The sequence below is a fragment of the Mobula hypostoma genome, chromosome 9 (genome assembly GCF_963921235.1).
Source record: "Mobula hypostoma chromosome 9, sMobHyp1.1, whole genome shotgun sequence".
Classification (NCBI taxonomy): Eukaryota; Metazoa; Chordata; class Chondrichthyes; order Myliobatiformes; family Myliobatidae; genus Mobula; species Mobula hypostoma.
The window spans coordinates 143,207,462-143,224,858 of record NC_086105.1 but is presented as its reverse complement, the minus strand read 5'-3'; the positions used below and the strand labels follow the sequence as shown (position 1 = coordinate 143,224,858).

Here is a 17,397-nt window from a genome sequence, read left to right as displayed (position 1 = left end):
CCATGATAGTACCTTTCCTGTAATACTATGGGCTCTTAACTTGGTAAGCAGCCTCATGTGTGGTACATTGTCAAAAGCGTTCAGAAAATACAAATATACAACCTCCACTGCATCACCTTTATCTATCCTACTTGTAATCTCCTCAAAGAATTCCCATAGGTTCGTCGGGCAGGATTCCCTGAAGGAAACCATGCTGGATTTGTACTATCTTGTCCTTTGTCACCAAACACTCCATCTCATTCTTAACAATTGACTCTAACTGTCACAACCACGGATTCGGCAGCCCAGCAGATACGGCGATTGCGCTTGTAAATATGCACGTGTCAGCTTAATTATTATTTCATTGTGATAGTATTTAACTCCATTCTTTTCGTCGTAGTGCTTGTTTGGACTTAAACACAGCACAGCAACGCTTCGCTTCCTGTTTGCATTCGGCCTAGCTTGAGAAATTGGATTGTCGAGTCAACAGACTCTGAAGACTAGTGGCATTCATTTTATATTTAGTTGTTCTTTTCAGCCGCAGTGTAGGTTTCTTTTTCCATCTGAGAGTTTTAGTTTGCGGCCCTGTTTGGCCGAGTGTTTATTGTTTTCTTTCCCCTTTAACTCTGTTCGCATTAAAGTTTGAACTATCGACCCGCTTCAGTATATCTCACTCCGTACTTGGGCCATATCCGAACCAGGTTACAGAAAGTCTCGACCACACAGAGATGGACCCAGCAGAGAGAGAGCAGCTGATCTTGGCTGTGAGGTTCGTTGGTCAGGTAGGAGACAAGCTACAGGCAATGGAATCTGTTCTCAGTGAATTTACGGAGGCAATCTCGTGCCGACAGCCCAGTTTCATTTGAAGGAACAGGTATCATCCCTAGCCGCAACGGTTGAACAATTCACCACAAACGATCGAAATCAGGTATCTGAGATTTCCGCACTCACTGGCCGCCGTCGCCGAACTTACTGTGAACAGCCAGCATCCGCTAACAGCCATTAACGTTCTTGCCAACGCAATTCAGCCGCCTCTGGCCGCCTTAGTCCCACTCCCAGCATTTTGTAGGTCCTCTTACTGCTGCCCCGACAATCCCTGCTACCAATGCTCCCGCTCCCGGACCAGAGCTGACTCCCACGCCTGTACAGGAACCGACCATTCCACCACCGGGCAGATATTCTGATAATCCCGATGTTTACAGGAATTTATGCCCATTGCGAGCTGACTTCCCAAGCACAGCCTGGTCGTTTTGGTGGTGATGCGCGAAAATTGGCCTACATGGTCATCCTCGATGGACCTCCACTCAGCCTGTTCAACGCTTTACGGGAGCAAGGATACCCCGCAGCCCAGTCGTTCCGACATTTCGTAGCGGAGTTAAGGAGGATATTTGATGTTCCAGTACGGGGTCAGGAAGCTGCCCACCGACTGTTGGACCCGCACCAAGGCAGGGGAATGGTGAGAGCCTATGCAGTTAAATTCCGTACCCTTCCAGTAGAGACGGGTTGGAATGAGAGATCGCTCATCACTACCTTCCCGCGTGGGCTGAACGCAGGGTCCGGTATGAGATCGCTGCCCGGGACGAGCAGGATACTCTGGATGACCTGATTAATCTGGCTATTGGAGTTGAGGAACGGGTGACTGAGTGGCGCAGGGAAAGAATGTTTCAAACTCTGATCACTGTGTTTCCTCGGCCTCTTCCACCCTCCGCCCCTTCCTCACCACCCAGCCCAGGAAGGAGCCGATGTAAGTGAGGCGCATGGGCTTTTCTCAGGAGGATTGAGAGCGGCGCGGAAGAACAGATGCCCGCCTCTATTGTGGTGATCCAGGACACTTCCGGGCGGCATACTCCAAGCGTCCAGTAAAAGAGAATACCCGTCAGCAGGGAGGGGAATCCTGACGGGTCGGTTCTCTCCTCAGTCAGCTTTCCCTAATTCTGTAATGCTCACAGCTTCCTTGTCGTGGAGGTATCAAACCCATGAACTTGAGGCGTTTACCGACTCCAGTGCAGCTGGGAATCTCACGGACATCTCTCTCGCTCAAAGATGGGGAGTTCCAACTAGGGTTTAAGAGAAAAAAATCAACGTCAAGGCGCTGGACGGTCGACCTCTGGGAACCGGCGAGATCCACCTTTCCACCCAAACCCTCCACCTGGTGCTCGATGGCAACCATCATGAAGAAATATCTTTCTATCTGGTTAATTCACCTGAACTGCCACTGGTGCTTGGTCTCCCCTGGTCATCCCGACATAACCCACGGATGGATTGGTCTCTGAAAGTACTGCAAGAGTGGGGACCAGCATGCCTCTCTAGCTGTCTGGGTCAGGCTCAAGCTCCGTTCCATGAATCCCGTCTCGTGTTAGCTAAGGATGTGGACCTGTCTGGGCTTCCGGCTGAATATACGAATCTCCTTGATTTTCAGTGTTACGTACCCCGTAACTGGGTTGCCAAACCAGCAGAAATGGATCACTCAGTTGGAGTCTGGATTACTAGAACTAAGAAAGTTTTATTAAAGAAACAAGCAACACAGTAATCGAAAGGATAATAAATGCAACAGTTCAACAATGATAACCACACATGTGCACAGAATTAAGATAACAGCATCAATCAAGCTCTATCGTTGTCTAGGGGTAAATGACCAAATTTAAAAGTGGCTCAAAGTTCAGTCCAGTTTAATAGTTCAGTTCGCAGTAATCGTTGCCCTGGCGATGGACAACGTTGGGGGAAGAGAGAGATAGAACAGGAACAACTGATCATTCAGAACGGCTTCACTCACAGACCGGCGAGATGGCTCACAAGCAGCTTTTGGGCGGGTCCTTGGTGATGTCACCTGAGGTCACCGACTGTGACCCCTCCTCCAGATGCGGTCGATCCTCTGCAGTGAACCCGGCACCCAGGCAAGGGCGGACACACACCGGGTTCCCGCTGATCGTACCTTTCCACCCTGGTCGTTGTCTGATACTTCTCACCCACTCGTGAGAGGCGCACCGCTTCCAGGGTCTCGTTACCTCGGGTGGCGTGTGTGTGTGTCCTGCCTTAGCAAACCGGACCCTTTTTATCCCCCTGCTGGGGTATCGCCTGTCCATCACTTCAAACAGTTCAAGGTTCAAAGGGGGGAGCCGCTCCAGACAGCTCTCTCTCCCCCGTCCCTTCATTACACATCTCCAGACGCTGCTCCATTGTTCCTTATCTCTCCTTCCCCTGAGGGCAGGTGGCAGACCACTTGCTGATGTCACTGATGCTAACCCAGGCCAGCAAACATCTTAATTTTATGTGTATTCTCGTCACACTTCCCCCCTTTAAGGATTTTTACCGGGAGGTAAAAATTACAAACATAAATACATTATTTGATACATACACAAATATACATCTTTAACAGCCATTTGGCTAACACAGCGAGTTTGAAGCTGTCAACACCTTGACAGACAGACATCGCATTTTCTGTTCCTTTTACACGTGTTATTAATAATCCCTTAGACCAGGCTCCAACTCAGCAAACTTCATAGTGGCCAAAAACACTGATGAATTGCGACCAATGTAACCTCTCATTTGGTTTTGTCCCGGACCACAATAACAAGGGTCGTCCCATTCCGACTCAGTTTTCTCTCGCAAGGGCTTAGTAGGAGGGGGACGGGTATTGACCGCAGAGTTATTGCAAAACTTCCTGCAGTACCCCACCATCTCCAAGAGCCTTCTGAGGGCCCTCTTGTCTGTCGGGGTTGCATCGCTGCCAGCTGCCCCTGTGTCACCACAATTCCCAGGTAAGTGACCCTCGTGTGGCCGAATTCATTTTTTTCAAGGTTCACTATCAAGCTGGCTTCAGACAGCCGTATAAATTGCCAATACACACCTTTGTGTTCATCAGCCCTTTAGTCACTGAATTACTCATTATATATGAGTGTTCTTTACTAGGCTGCCCTATTGTAACAGACATCACCCAACGTCCCAGTTCTTTGCATTTCCTCGGGACAATCAAACACACAGGTGCGAGTCGTTTAATTACTTCTTCTGAAGATTCGCTTTGTTCGGGGATTAGGTGAGAGACTTTGTCAGCAAGATTAGCCAGAACAATAGAGTTCTCCAATCGGGTCGGCACCATATTCACCTTTTCAAGATGGGTTTTCCCCGTCTCATTCGACTCTCCAGTCTCAGTAATTTCCGTGATAACACCAACCGGGTTTTCTGTCTGATCGTGGTAGGCTTTTAACATGTTAATGTGTACCAACTGTGTGGGTTTACGCCTGTCCGGCGTTTCGATAACATAGTTCAAAGGGTCTATCTTCTTAGTTACCTTGTACGGACCGTGGAATCTCGCCTGAAGGGGGTTGGCTACCACTGGGAACAGAACTAAGACCCGATCGCCCACTTGGAACTCTTTTCGCGGGCTCGCCTATCATACCATTTTTTCATTTTAGTCTGGGAGTGCCGCAGATTTTTTTGGCAAGGTCACAGATCCTTTCCAGCCTCTCACGAAATTTTAAGACATAATCAATCACATTAACTTGAACTGCCGGACTGGACCATTGCTCTTTGAGTAAGGTCAGGGGTCCTCTGGGCCGATGACCGAAGACGAGCTCGAATGGGCTGAACCCCAATGACTCTTGGACCGTTTCCCTCACGGCAAATAAGAGGAGGGGCAAAGCATCATCCCAGCTCCTAGCGTTTTCTTGACAATAAATTTTAATCATTGTCTTTAAGGTGGCGTGGAATCGTTCCAACGCCCCTTGTGACTCAGCGTGGTACGCAGAGGCTAAAATCTGTTTTGCTCCCATCTCATCCAACATCCGTCGGAATGTGTGAGATGTGAAGACACTCCCCTGATCCGACTGGATTTCCCTGGGCAGCCCTACCGTAGTGAAAAATTTCACAAGCGCCTTTACCACGGCGGGCGCTTTCACGCTTGCCAGGGGCACAGCCTCCGGAAACCTGGTGGCGGCGCACATCATGGTCATCACATACTCCCGCCCACTCGCAGTTCTGGGCAGGGGACCGACAAAATCCACAATGACTCGGGAAAAAGGTTCCCCGAAAGCGGGTATCGGTCGAAGGGGCGCTTTAGGCAGGACCTGATTTGGCTTCCCTACTACCTGACACAAATGACATCGCCTACAGTATTCAACAATATCTTTCCTCATGTTTAGCCAGTAAAAGTCTTTCATAATTCTGTCGACTGTCTTCCTCACCCCAAAGTGTCCACCGAGGTGTACCTTGTGGGCCAGGTTAAAAATCTCGCCCCTATAAATCTTCGGCACTACCACCTGGTGTACAACTCCCCATTCCTCATCTGCGGGCACAGTAGGTGGTCTCCATTTCCTCATTAGTACTCCCTCTTTTACATAATAGCCTACTGGCTCCTTTTTTAATTCTGCCTCGGAGAGAGCTGTCTCTGCAAAATCCATCAGCTCCTCGTCCCGCTCCTGTGCCTGTATAAAGTCCCCCCGGCTAATGCTAATGCTAAGTCTGCCTCAGCTCCCTCACTTTCCCTTGTTTCATTTCGTTCCGTCTTTTCACTTTCTATTTCCCTCTCTCTTCTCGCTCCCATTGCCTCTCTTTCTCCTCTCTCTCTAACTGTCTGTCCCTCTCTCTCTCTTCTCTCTCCAACTGTCTTTCTCTCTCTTGCCTTTCTATCTCTTTCTCTTTCTCCCGCCTTTCTAACTGCTTCTCTTCGTGTTCTAACTGCCGTACCCGGAACTCGTGCTCGAGTCTCAGTTTTTCAAGCTGTACCTGTACCGCATCTCCAGCAGGTTTTTCAATAGACACCACCCCCAGTTCACCTTGGGGAAACATACCTTTAGATACATAGTGCTCTACAATAGCTCTGTGTATCTCCTCTCTCCTCATTGTCGACTTCACCTTAGCAAGATTCAACCGTTTGGCCACAGCTACCAATTCCGATTTCCTGGCATCCTCTAATGCCTCCAAGGTCGGCGCCTTTATAAATTCCTCAGCCTCCATTTCTGCTGTTTGTCTTTTCTTTCTTTCGGGAATTTTAACCCAATCAATTTACTCCGTCCCAAATTTAGCGTTCAAAATCGCGGACGAGAACCCCACTTATGTTACATACCCCGTAACTGGGTTGCCAAACCAGCAGAAATGGATCACTCAGTTGGAGTCTGGAGTACTAGAACTAAGAAAGTTTTATTAAAGAAACAAGCAACACAGTAATCGAAAGGATAATAAATGCAACAGTTCAACAATGATAACCACACATGTGCACAGAATTAAGATAACAGCATCAATCAAGCTCTATCGTTGTCTAGGGGTAAATGACCAAATTTAAAAGTGGCTCAAAGTTCAGTCCAGTTTGTAGTTCAGTTCGCAGTAATCGTTGCCCTGGCGATGGACAACGTTGGGGGAAGAGAGAGATAGAACAGGAACAACTGATCATTCAGAACGGCTTCACTCACAGACCGGCGAGATGGCTCACAAGCAGATTTTGGGCAGGTCCTTGGTGATGTCACCTGAGGTCACCGACTGTGACCCCTCCTCCAGATGCGGTCGATCCTCTGCAGTGAACCCGGCACCCAGGCAAGGGCGGACACACACCGGGTTCCCGCTGATCGTACCTTTCCACCCTGGTCGTTGTCTGGTACTTCTCACCCACTCGTGAGAGGCGCACCGCTTCCAGGGTCTCGTTACCTCGGGTGGCGTGTGTGTGTGTCCTGCCTTAGCGAACCGGTCCCTTTTTATCCCCCTGCTGGGGTATCGCCTGTCCATCACTTCAAACAGTTCAAGGTTCAAAGGGGGGAGCCGCTCCAGACAGCTCTTCCTCCCACATCCCTTCATTACACATCTCCAGACGCTGCTCCATTGTTCCTTATCTCTCCTTCCCCTGAGGGCAGGTGGCAGACCACTTGCTGATGTCACTGATGCTAAACCAGGCCAGCAAACATCTTAATTTTATGTGTATTCTCGTCACATCAGTAAAAGAAAGGCCACCGCCCTGCCCCCACACCGGCCATACGACGGTGCCATAGACCTCCTACCTGGCACCTCCCCGGGGCCGGCTCTTTTCCCTCTCTCGTCCTGAAACGGTGGCCATGGAGGAATACATCAAGGAGGCATTGACCATGGGCCCGTTATGAGTACCCGCTGATGTCTTTTGGTCTGACAAAAGCCCCCGCTGAATTCCAGGCCTTGGTTAATGATGTGCTCAGCGACATGTTGAACCAGTTTGTGTTTGTGTAGTTAGATGACATCCTTATCTCTTCCCGTTCTCATCAGGAGTACGTCCAGCGTGTCCGGAGAGTTCTCAGATGGCTTCTTGAAAATAACCTGTGCGCCAAGCCTGAAATATGTGAATTCCTTGAAGACCATTTGTCGTTTTGGGGCTATATACTTGCCCCATCTTGTATTCAAATGGACCCTAGTAAAGTTCAGGCAGTTGCAGAGCGACCCAAAACGTCTGCAGTCAAACAGGTACGGCGCTTCATGGGGGTTGCTAAGATTAATCGCCGCTTCATCCGGAATTTCGGCTCTGTTGCGACTCCAGTTAATGCACTCACCAAGAAGACCTCGGCAGGATTCCATTGGGCGGATGATGCCGACCAACCATTTTCAGAGCTAAAGCGACGTTTCACCACTGCCCCTCTGCTGCAATACCTAGACCCATCTCAGCCACCCATTGTCGAGGTGGATGCATCCGATGTCGGCATTGGAGCGGTCCTCTCTCAGCGTTCGTCTGCGGATAGCCGGCTGCACCCCTGTGCCTTTCTTTCCCGTCGTTTGACTCCGGCCGAGAGGAATTACGATGTTGGGAATCAGGAACTTCTAGCTGTCAAGGAGGCCCTGGGGGAACGGCGACACTGTCTGGAGGGGGCAGAGCATCCATTCTTGGTCTGGACAGATCACAAGAACCTTTCCTATATCCAGGCTGCTAAGAGACTCAATTCTCGTCAAGCCCGGTAGGCTCCCTTCACACAGTTCAATTTCATCCTCGCCTATCATCCCCGTAGCAAGAATGCAAAGGCTGACGTTCTCTCCCGGCAGTTCGACGGATCTGAAGACAATGCCGATCCAGAACCTATTCTTCCTCGCCCGTGTATCACTGCTCCGGTGATCTGAGGAATAGAGGCAGAGGCGAGGGCCGCCCAACAATCAGATCCATGCCCGGATGGGGGACCTCCCAACCGACTGTTTGTGCCTGCTGCGGTACGTTCCAAAGTGTCGAAATGGGGTCACTCCACCCGTCTGGCTGGACATCTGGGAATTGAACGGACTCGGGAGTGTATAAAGAGACAACTTTGGCGGCCGTCTATGTCCCAGGATGTCTACGATTTTGTATCTGCCTCTCCTGCCTGGGCTTGGAACAAGACATCATGCCAGCGTCCCGCGGGCCTGTCCACTGCCTGTGCCCCACCGCCATTCGTCCCACCTCTCAGTGGAATTCATCACTGGTCTGCCCCCATCTTATGGAATCGCTACAATTTTGGTCGCTGTGGATCGATTTTCCAAAGCTGCCGACCTCATTGCCCTCCCCTAGCTCCCATCGGCTCCTGTGACTGCTATACCCATGATTCAACATGTGTTCAGGTTCCATACCTTTCCTCAAGACAGTGTCTGATCGTAGACCACAGATCACTTCCCGCTTTTGGAAGGCTTTCTACTCTCTTGTAGGAGCCACGGGCCGCCTCTCATCTGGATTCCACCCCAATCCAATGGCCAGACTGGGAGTGAACCAGGAGTTGGAGACAACCCTGCGCTGTCTTGCCTCTTCCAAACCCACGTCCTGGAGCTCCCAGATGGTTTGGGCAGCGATCGCCCACAATAACCTCCAGACGTCGTCCATCGGTATATCTCCCTTTGAATGCCAGAATGGATTCCAGCCCCCGCTCTTCCCTGATCAGGAGATCGACGTAGGAGTTCCTGCTGCTGGGATTACCTATTGGGTCTAGCTGCAATGCAGTGGAGTTTTAAAAACAGTTTTCCTTTTCCTAGATGGGCTGCCAAGCACAGCTGACGAGCCTCTGCTGCCGGAAGCAAATGGTTTTAAGGTATCAAAAACCTACCTTTGCCCCTTCTGCTGTCAGCTGAAAGAGTTTTGCTAGGTTTAGTAGGTAAGCTACACATGAAGGCTAGAAGCTGGTCCAGCAGAGCATTGGCCTCTGGAATTCCCTCTCTGTCACTCACTTTTCTTAAAATTGATGTTCAGGTTCAGTTCATTGTTATTCATCTAAATGAAGCAACATTGCTTCAGACCAAGCTGCACAGAACAGAAAATTCACGCATGAAGTAATATTAACACTATCAAATTAACAAATAATGAGCATTTATGACACAAGTTATAAGGTAAAGAGTATAATGCTACTGGCACTTCACGTGTGATGAGACCTTGGTGACTGCTGGAAGTTCAGTAGTCTTATGGCGTGGTATTTCAAATCCACATGGTTCTTGTCCAAATCACAGCTACTGTATCTGCTGCCTGATGGTATGGGGTCAAGAAGATTGTCGGACAGATGAGAAGTGTCATTGAAAATGCCAAGGGCTCTGTGTAGACAGCGCTCCTGATAAATATTTCTGGTGGGTGGAAGAGAAGCTCCAATAATCTTCTCAGAAGTCTTTGCAATCATTTGTAGTGACCTGCAGTCAGATCCCTTGCAGTTCCTGTACCATTCAATGATGCAGCTAGTCAGGACACTCTCGATGGTGCTCCTGTAAAAATTGAGAGGAGACTCGCTTGCTTCAATCTCCTCAGCAAGTGGAAAATCTGAAGTGGTATTGAGATCGCTCATTATGTTCATTCCCAGAAAACCCTTTCCTAGAAATGGTGCTCCTGACTTTCTCCATAGTTGAGCCATGTACTGTACATGCAGTGAGGAGTGGTCAGTCAGCCTGTACCTTCCTAAAGTGCACAGTCACTACTTTGGTCTTGTGCACGTTGAGACTTAAGTTGATGGCAGCATGCCAATTTCTCAGTGGAGCTCTGACTTCTGTGTCAGCCATGAACAAAGCAACTTCTTAAAACATTACTCCTTCATTAAGCTTATCACAATACAGTTGTCTCAATAATTTCAAAATACCTTTATTGTAGAGCCTCACCATCTCTGGGTGAGAAAAGTCTCCCTGAGATACCATTTAAATCTCTTAGCCTTGACCGCAAAAGTCCAAATTTCGAAAACAATTTGGTATAAAAGTACATATGCGTGAACATTTACTACTCTGAGATGCATTTTCTTGCAGGCGTTTATAGAAACACAACATCATTTTAAGAAAAAAATGAGACAAATAATAACTGCTCCTAGTGTGGGGCCTATGGCTTCTGAATGTCCTGCCAATGGTAGTAGAGAGACGAGGACATGGCCTGGATGTTGGGGGTCTATGAGAATGGATGCTACTTTCATATATTGGTATTCGATATAGATGTGCTCAATGGTTCAGAAGACTTAGTCTGTGTTAGGCTGGGTAGTATCAACATCTCAAGGTTACACCTTGAATGATAAAGTTCCAATGAAATTCTTTTAGATACTTTACGAACATTTTTCATTTACTGTATTCTTTCATAGCGTGTATCTTCATCTCGGGTCGAGATTATCATCAGATGTTCAAGTAAGTGTATGCACGGGTGCAATAAGACAACTGCTTGCAGCAACATTCCAGGCACATAGGATCACAAAACTTACACCATTATCTTATCCTGTTTAGAAGCCTCACCTGTGGTTGCTGTGAATATCAAGCTGTTTTCGTGGAAATATGTATTTAGGTTATCTGATTCCTGTAAAAGACCATAAAACCATAAAGACACAGGAGCAGAATTAAGCCATTCAGCTCATTGCGTCTGCTCTGCCATCCCATCATGGTGGATTTATTACTCCTCTCAATTCTGCTACCTTCTTCCCATAAGCTTTGACACTCTTATGAATAAAGAAGCTGCTAATGTACACTTCAAATGTAGTCAATGACTAGGCCTCCATAACCATCTGTGGTAAAGAATTACAATCATTATGAAAGTCTATTGACCAATTCATGCTGAACAAAGCACTGAACCCATGGTAGGTGTTCAAATCCCAACCAATATCTCTGGTAGGGAAAAGGAGTTCCAGAATGTCATCACAATTAAATGTCCCTTGCCAATAAAACACGTTACAATCGTTATAACATTGTAACAGTCCAATATTGCACAGCATGTTGGATTGTGATTTCAATGAACCAGAGACGTGTGCAAATCTCACCAAGGTCAGTGAGTGATTAAATTCGAAGTACCTAAATAAATCTGGAATTCTATAAAAAAGGGTAGCATGCAAACTATGAGTTGGTGTGGAGCATACCTGCTGCTGTTTTATCATGAACACATCAATTAAAGCTCCTTGGATCATTTGCATCCAGTGTCTGGTAGTTCGTTGTTACAAAGCCTTTGACAACCCCCAAAACTAATTTCCCATTCTTCTGCACTTTCTTATGTGCACCTGATAGAAATCCCAGTATGGGAAACAGATTATAAAGCTGTAACATAAAAATATTGATATCAATATATTTGTTCTGAAATAGAAGGAAGTCTGAATGGGTGTTTACAACTTCTCTCTGCCCCAGGTATGTACTAGCATGCTTCAAAGCAGCCACCATCTTACCAACCTCCAGGACGTCAGCAGCAATATGACCTACTGACTACAGACCAGTGGCACTCACTCCCATAGCAGCCAAGTGCTTGGAAAGATTGGTCACGTCTCACATTAAGGATATCATGCCAGCTACCTTGCACAAGCCCCAGTTTGTCTACAAGGTGAATAGATCAACTGAGGACTTCATTCCTGTCGCCCATCATACTGTCTTGGAACACCGAGATCACAAAGACACTTACGTCAGCACATGTATTTCATGAATTACAGTTTAATAAAACACAACCAAACAAGCTGACTGTCAAGCTCCAAAATCTAGGTCTAAGGATATCAACCTGTAATTATATCTCATACCTCCTCTCTAATCTTTCCCACATGGTGAAACCAGACAAATACACATCAACACCCCTCCCCCAACCCTGAATACTGGTGCCCCACAGAGGTGTGCACTGAACCCTCTTCTCCACTCTCTCTTCACCTATCCCTGCATTCTCGCTCATGCTACAAAGTCAATCACCAAATTTGTAGATGACACGACTGTGATTGGCCTAATCACAAGCAATACCAAACAGAGAGGAGGAGCCACAACTAATCACTCAACATCAAGAACACAAGCAAATGAAAAGAGGATGCTGTCTAAGTTGCATGCCATCTTGGTCAATGTCTCCCATCCACTACATAATGTACTGGGTGGGCACAGGAGTACATTCAGCCAGAGACTCATTCCTCCAAGATGCAGCACAGAGCGTCATAGGAAGTCATTTAGAAACATAGAAACATAGAAACATAGAAAATAGGTGCAGGAGTAGGCCATTCGGCCCTTCGCGCGTGCACCGCCATTTATTATGATCATGGCTGATCATCCAACTCAGAACCCAGCCTTCCCTCCATACCCCCTGACCCCTGTAGCCACAAGGGCCATATCTAACTTCCTTTTAAACATAGCTAATGAACTGGCCTCAACAGTTTGCTGTGGCAGAGAATTCCACAGATTCACCACTCTCTGTGTGAAGAAGTTTTTCCTAACCTCGGTCCTAAAAGGCTTCCCCTCTATCCTCAAACTGTGACCCCTCGTTCTGGACCTCCCCAACATCGGGAACAATCTTCCCGCATCTAGCCTGTCCAATCCCTTTAGGATCTTATACGTTTCAATCAGATCCCCCCTCAATCTTCTAAATTCCAATGAGTACAAGCCCAGTTCATCCAGTCTTTCTTCATATGAAAGACCTGCCATCCCAGGAATCAATCTGGTGAACCTTCTTTGTACTCCCTCTATGGCAAGGATGTCTTTCCTCAGATTAGGGGACCAAAACTGCACACAATACTCCAGGTGTGGTCTCACCAAGGCCTTGTACAACTGCAGTAGTACCTCCCTGCTCCTGTACTTGAATCCTCTCGCTATAAATGCCAGCATACCGTTCACCTTTTTCACCGCCTGCTGTACCTGCATGCCCACTTTCAATGACTGGTGTATAATGACACCCAGGTCTCGTTGCACCTTCCCTTTTCCTAATCGGCCACCATTCAGATAATAATCTGTTTTCCTATTTTTGCCACCAAAGTGGATAACTTCACATTTATCCACATTTCTGCCTGTGGCCATCAAACTTTACAACTCCTCCCTTGGAGGGTCAGACACCCTGTACCAATAGGCTGGTTCTGAATTTATTTCATAATTTACTGGCATAATTGACATATTACTATTTAACTATTTGTGGTTCTATTACTATTATTTATTTATGGTGCAACTGTAACAGAAACCAATTTTCCCCTGGGATCAATAAAGTATGACTATGACTATGTATTCCCTGGAGTTGAGGAGAATGAGGTGGAATCTTATAGAAACATTCCAAATGTTAAAAGACCCGAACAGATTAGATATGGCAAAGTCATTTCCCATGGTAGGGGAGTCCAGTACCAGAGGGCACGACTTCAAGGTTGAAGGACGTCCATTTAGAACAGACATGCGGAGAAATTACTTTAATCAGAGGGTGGTAAATCTGTGCAATTTTTTGCCACTAGCGGCTGTGGAAGCCAAGTCATTGGGTGCATTTAAGGCAGAGATAGATAGGTTCTCGATTAGCCAGGGCATCAAAGGGTACGGGGAGAAGGCAGGAGAGTGGAGATGACTGGTAGAATTGGATCAGCCCCGACTGAATAGCGGAGCAGACTCGATTGGCCAAATGGTCAGTACTGAATCATCAGTACCCCTGTGTTACATTACTAGGAGCAACGTTGGCAGAGGTATCAAATCCTTCAAAATACTGTCGCAAAATCTTTTCCAGGCCCCGATAGAAGAAACGCAACTTTGTGACTCACAACATCACTGACAGTACCACACTCCCTCTGTACACCAATGAACTTTTCCATAGAGATAAATCACCTGGGTACAATGAGACTAAATTTAGCACAGTTTGCAAAGGCCTGGTTACCAATCATTCTTGAAGTTGCTCGCATTTTCTCACTTCATCGATCCCCCCCACCCCCAACCCCACCCCACCCCCGATTCACCTAACATTCCACTCACCTGACCTCTCCGTTTTCCAGTTCTTCCACGCTCTTCTCCCACCCACCCACGTTCCCCTCAATTGACTTCACTTACAAATTCCATCTTGTTCCCCTTTCCCTCCCCCTCCTTCTTATTCTGGCTTCCCCTCCCTTCCGTGCAGTCACAATGAAAGGTATTGGCCTGAAACAATGACTCTTAATTGCTCTCCATAGTTGCTGTCTGATCTGCTGAATCCTGTGTGTGCCTTGCTCCGGATTTTCAGTATCTGCAAAATCTTGTCCGTTGATGTTGTGCCTAAGACCCTTGGGAGGAGGAGCTTAGGAGGATCATGGTGTCTATTGGCGACTCCTTTGTTTGCACCTTCGGAAACAGCTCGATTTCCGTCTTTAATCTCTCTATTTTTACCTTTCAGGGTTCTTTTCAAGACCCCGACCCGGAGTTACACCACGCTGACCACGGTTCTTTGCGGGTCTAGGACCCGCTCTCGGGATTTCACAGGTGGCCGTAATTCGGCACATCAAGGTCGCGGCCTGAGGGCTCATCTTGCCATCGGACTGCCGAGATCTCGTGGTTCTGGAAACGGACGGATCGATGGTCGGTGTTCGGGCAGGAGATTGGTGTGCCATGGGAGATGGAAGGTCTAAGGCTGTGGGCCCAGAGACCCGAGATCTTTGGGCACAGAGCTCGGAAAGAAAAAACGACCCAGCGGACTTGTATCATCATAAACGAGCCAGTTGTTTGTTATGTCTTCCCTCTCGCGGAGAACCGGAGACACCTCCTTCTCCCTTATTAGCGAGAGAGAGAGCTTGTGGTATGTCGAGTACCGGGTGAATAAGTAGTCTTTGGAGTACTGCAAGTCTATGTCTTTTCTGTTGCTTTGCTCACACTTGAGTGCTCAGTGACGGGTGTCGATGCTTTTTTTTGCCGGTGGGGGGAGGGGGGGATTGTTGCTTGCTGTCGCTTACGCGCGGGAGGGAGGGGTGCTGGGGAGGCCTTTGGGGTTCTAACATTTAACTGTCATTCATTCTTTGGGGGCACTTCTCTGTTTTTCGTGGATGGTTGCGAAGAAAAAGCATTTCAGGATGTATATTGTTTATATTTCTCTGGCATTAAATGTACCTTTGAAACCTTTGTAGCTTTACATCTTAGAATAACAAGCCCCCAACAAGACTGAACTGAGCAGAGTAACGATGCAACCAAGTGTCAACACAGGTTTGATGATAGTGATGGTGAGAATCACCATAACCGCGTGTTAAATTATCAAACATCGGGACGTGAGCTCTGCCTCCAAGCTTATCTGGATGGTTGATAACAGCGTTCTCTACTGTCTCTTTGCCAGTCAGGCTCTCATTGTCCCAAGCTCGATGCTGAAAATTGGAGCATATTTCTCAGACAGCTGAAACAGTGGGAACCAGTTTCCATCAGCAATTAATTAATTAAGCAAATAAAACATTGTTTTTAATATTCATTGATACCACCACTTCAGTGGAAATGGCCACTAGTGTACAGCCCAGAAACTACACTCGGTGGCCACTTTACTGAGTACACAGATACACCTGCCCGTTAGTGAAATATCGAATCAACCAATCATGTGGCAGAAACTCAGTGCATAAAAGCAGGCTGAAATGGGGAAGAGGTTCAGTTGTTGTTCCGTCCGAACATCAATATGGGGAAGAAATGTGATCTAAATGACTTTGACCGTGGAGTGATTATTTGTTTCAGACAGGGTACTTTGAATATCTCAGAAACTGCTGATCTCCTGGGATTTTCAGTTTAGAGTGAATATGGTGCAAAAATTTTTAAAAAAGCATAGCGAGTGGTAGTTCTGTGGACAAAAATGTATTGTTAATGAGAGAGGTCAGAGGAGAATGGCCAGGCTGATTCAAGCTGACAAGTAGACGATGGTAACTGAAATAACCACGTGTTACAACAGTGCTGTGCAGAAGGACATCTCTGAATGCACAAAATGTCGAATCTTGAAGTGAATGGGCTGCAGCAGCAGAAGACCACACCGGCTCCCACTCCTGTAGCTAATGAGTGTAGACCTACCATTCTGAACTCTCCTCTACAGTTGCTTCCAACATTCAGGGTGGCTGAAGGTCTTCATTTCATCCATCTAATTAATTAATTTATTAATGTATTTGTTTAGCGCAGCGCAAGTTCTTCTGACCGAACAAGCTGCACCACTCTGCAACCCAGCCAGTTAACCCTGGCTTAATAATAGGGCAATTTGTATCGACCAATTAACTTACTAACCGATTCGTCTTTTGGACTATGGGAGTAAACCGGACCCCATGCAGCTCACCGGGAAGGCACACTCTTTCGGAAGCACAGAAACATAGAAACCCTACAGCACAATACAGGCCCTTCGGCCCACAACCTTGTGCCGAACATGTCCGTAACCTTAGAATTACCTAGGCTTCCCCATAGCCCTCTATTTTTCTAACCTCCATGTATTATACTCTGAACTCCGGACGTAGGAATCGAAAGGCGTTGTACGGTTTATTCTCGCAAATGTTTATGTTTTACGAAAAATCATTTCGATTAAAAATCTTTGGTGAAGAAAGTGTCTTGGTGTACCCTGAGCTGGTTTATCTAGTGTGGGTATTATTTGAATACTTTTGACAATGGGAATTTGTTCTGGAAGTTGTGAAAGTAAAGAGCTGCGTAAGCTTTCTAGTGTGTTTCTTGGACTACCGAGTTTAATCGCTAACATTCCAAGGCGCTTGGTAGGACCGGTACACAGTGTCCAACAATTGCTGGTCTGGGTCGCGACTGCTCTTACCTCCATGAGGCTTAGGTGGGGCTTCTTTAGATCCAGGTGGTGGAGGTTCCCGATGATCGGAAGAGGAGTGGGTCCCGGGGGGAAGTTGAGCCCCCGGTCATATTTAGACCCATTGAGAAAATAAGCGAGAAATAGGGCGGTGAGGGCGCAGAGAAGCACGAAAGTCACAGTATCCAGTGAGTAAACACCGGCGAGCGACATCTCCCGGATCCTTTTGACTTACGGTTTCTTCCCAGCAATCAGGACCAGGATTCCAGGGCAAAAACTGAGCGAACTCGGACCTACCGTAATGCCCCGTCCTACAACTGGACAGACGTTAACTCAGGGTTGGCGGTAGCAACAATTGTAGTCACTCCTCACGGCTGCAAATTCAACAATACGCGTATCAGAGCAAATAACATTGTGTTCCTTTCGGGAAAGAGGTGACAATCCATATTTCACTCGCGTGAAAGAGTATTCTAGAAAGGCACAGGAAAGGTGGCAGTATCTGGTTGAAAAGTTAGCGTATTAAGTTAGAGGTTATTTGACATCAACCTGACTACATTTTAACTTAACCGGTGCCTATACAGGTCCGT

General features: G+C 47.3%; 1 protein-coding gene across 1 annotated transcript in view; it reads right to left on the bottom strand.

Annotated features, from left to right (window-relative positions):
- LOC134352289 (uncharacterized) overlaps positions 1–16,843 on the bottom strand; it is a 94,087-nt gene extending 77,244 nt beyond the window's left edge. Inside the window, exon 1 of the mRNA XM_063059579.1 lies at positions 16,823–16,843. Coding sequence (XP_062915649.1) covers positions 16,823–16,828 — 6 coding nt within the window. The 5' untranslated portion in view covers positions 16,829–16,843. The remainder of the gene's footprint in view (positions 1–16,822) is intronic.
- Between the last annotated feature and the right edge of the window lie 554 nt (positions 16,844–17,397).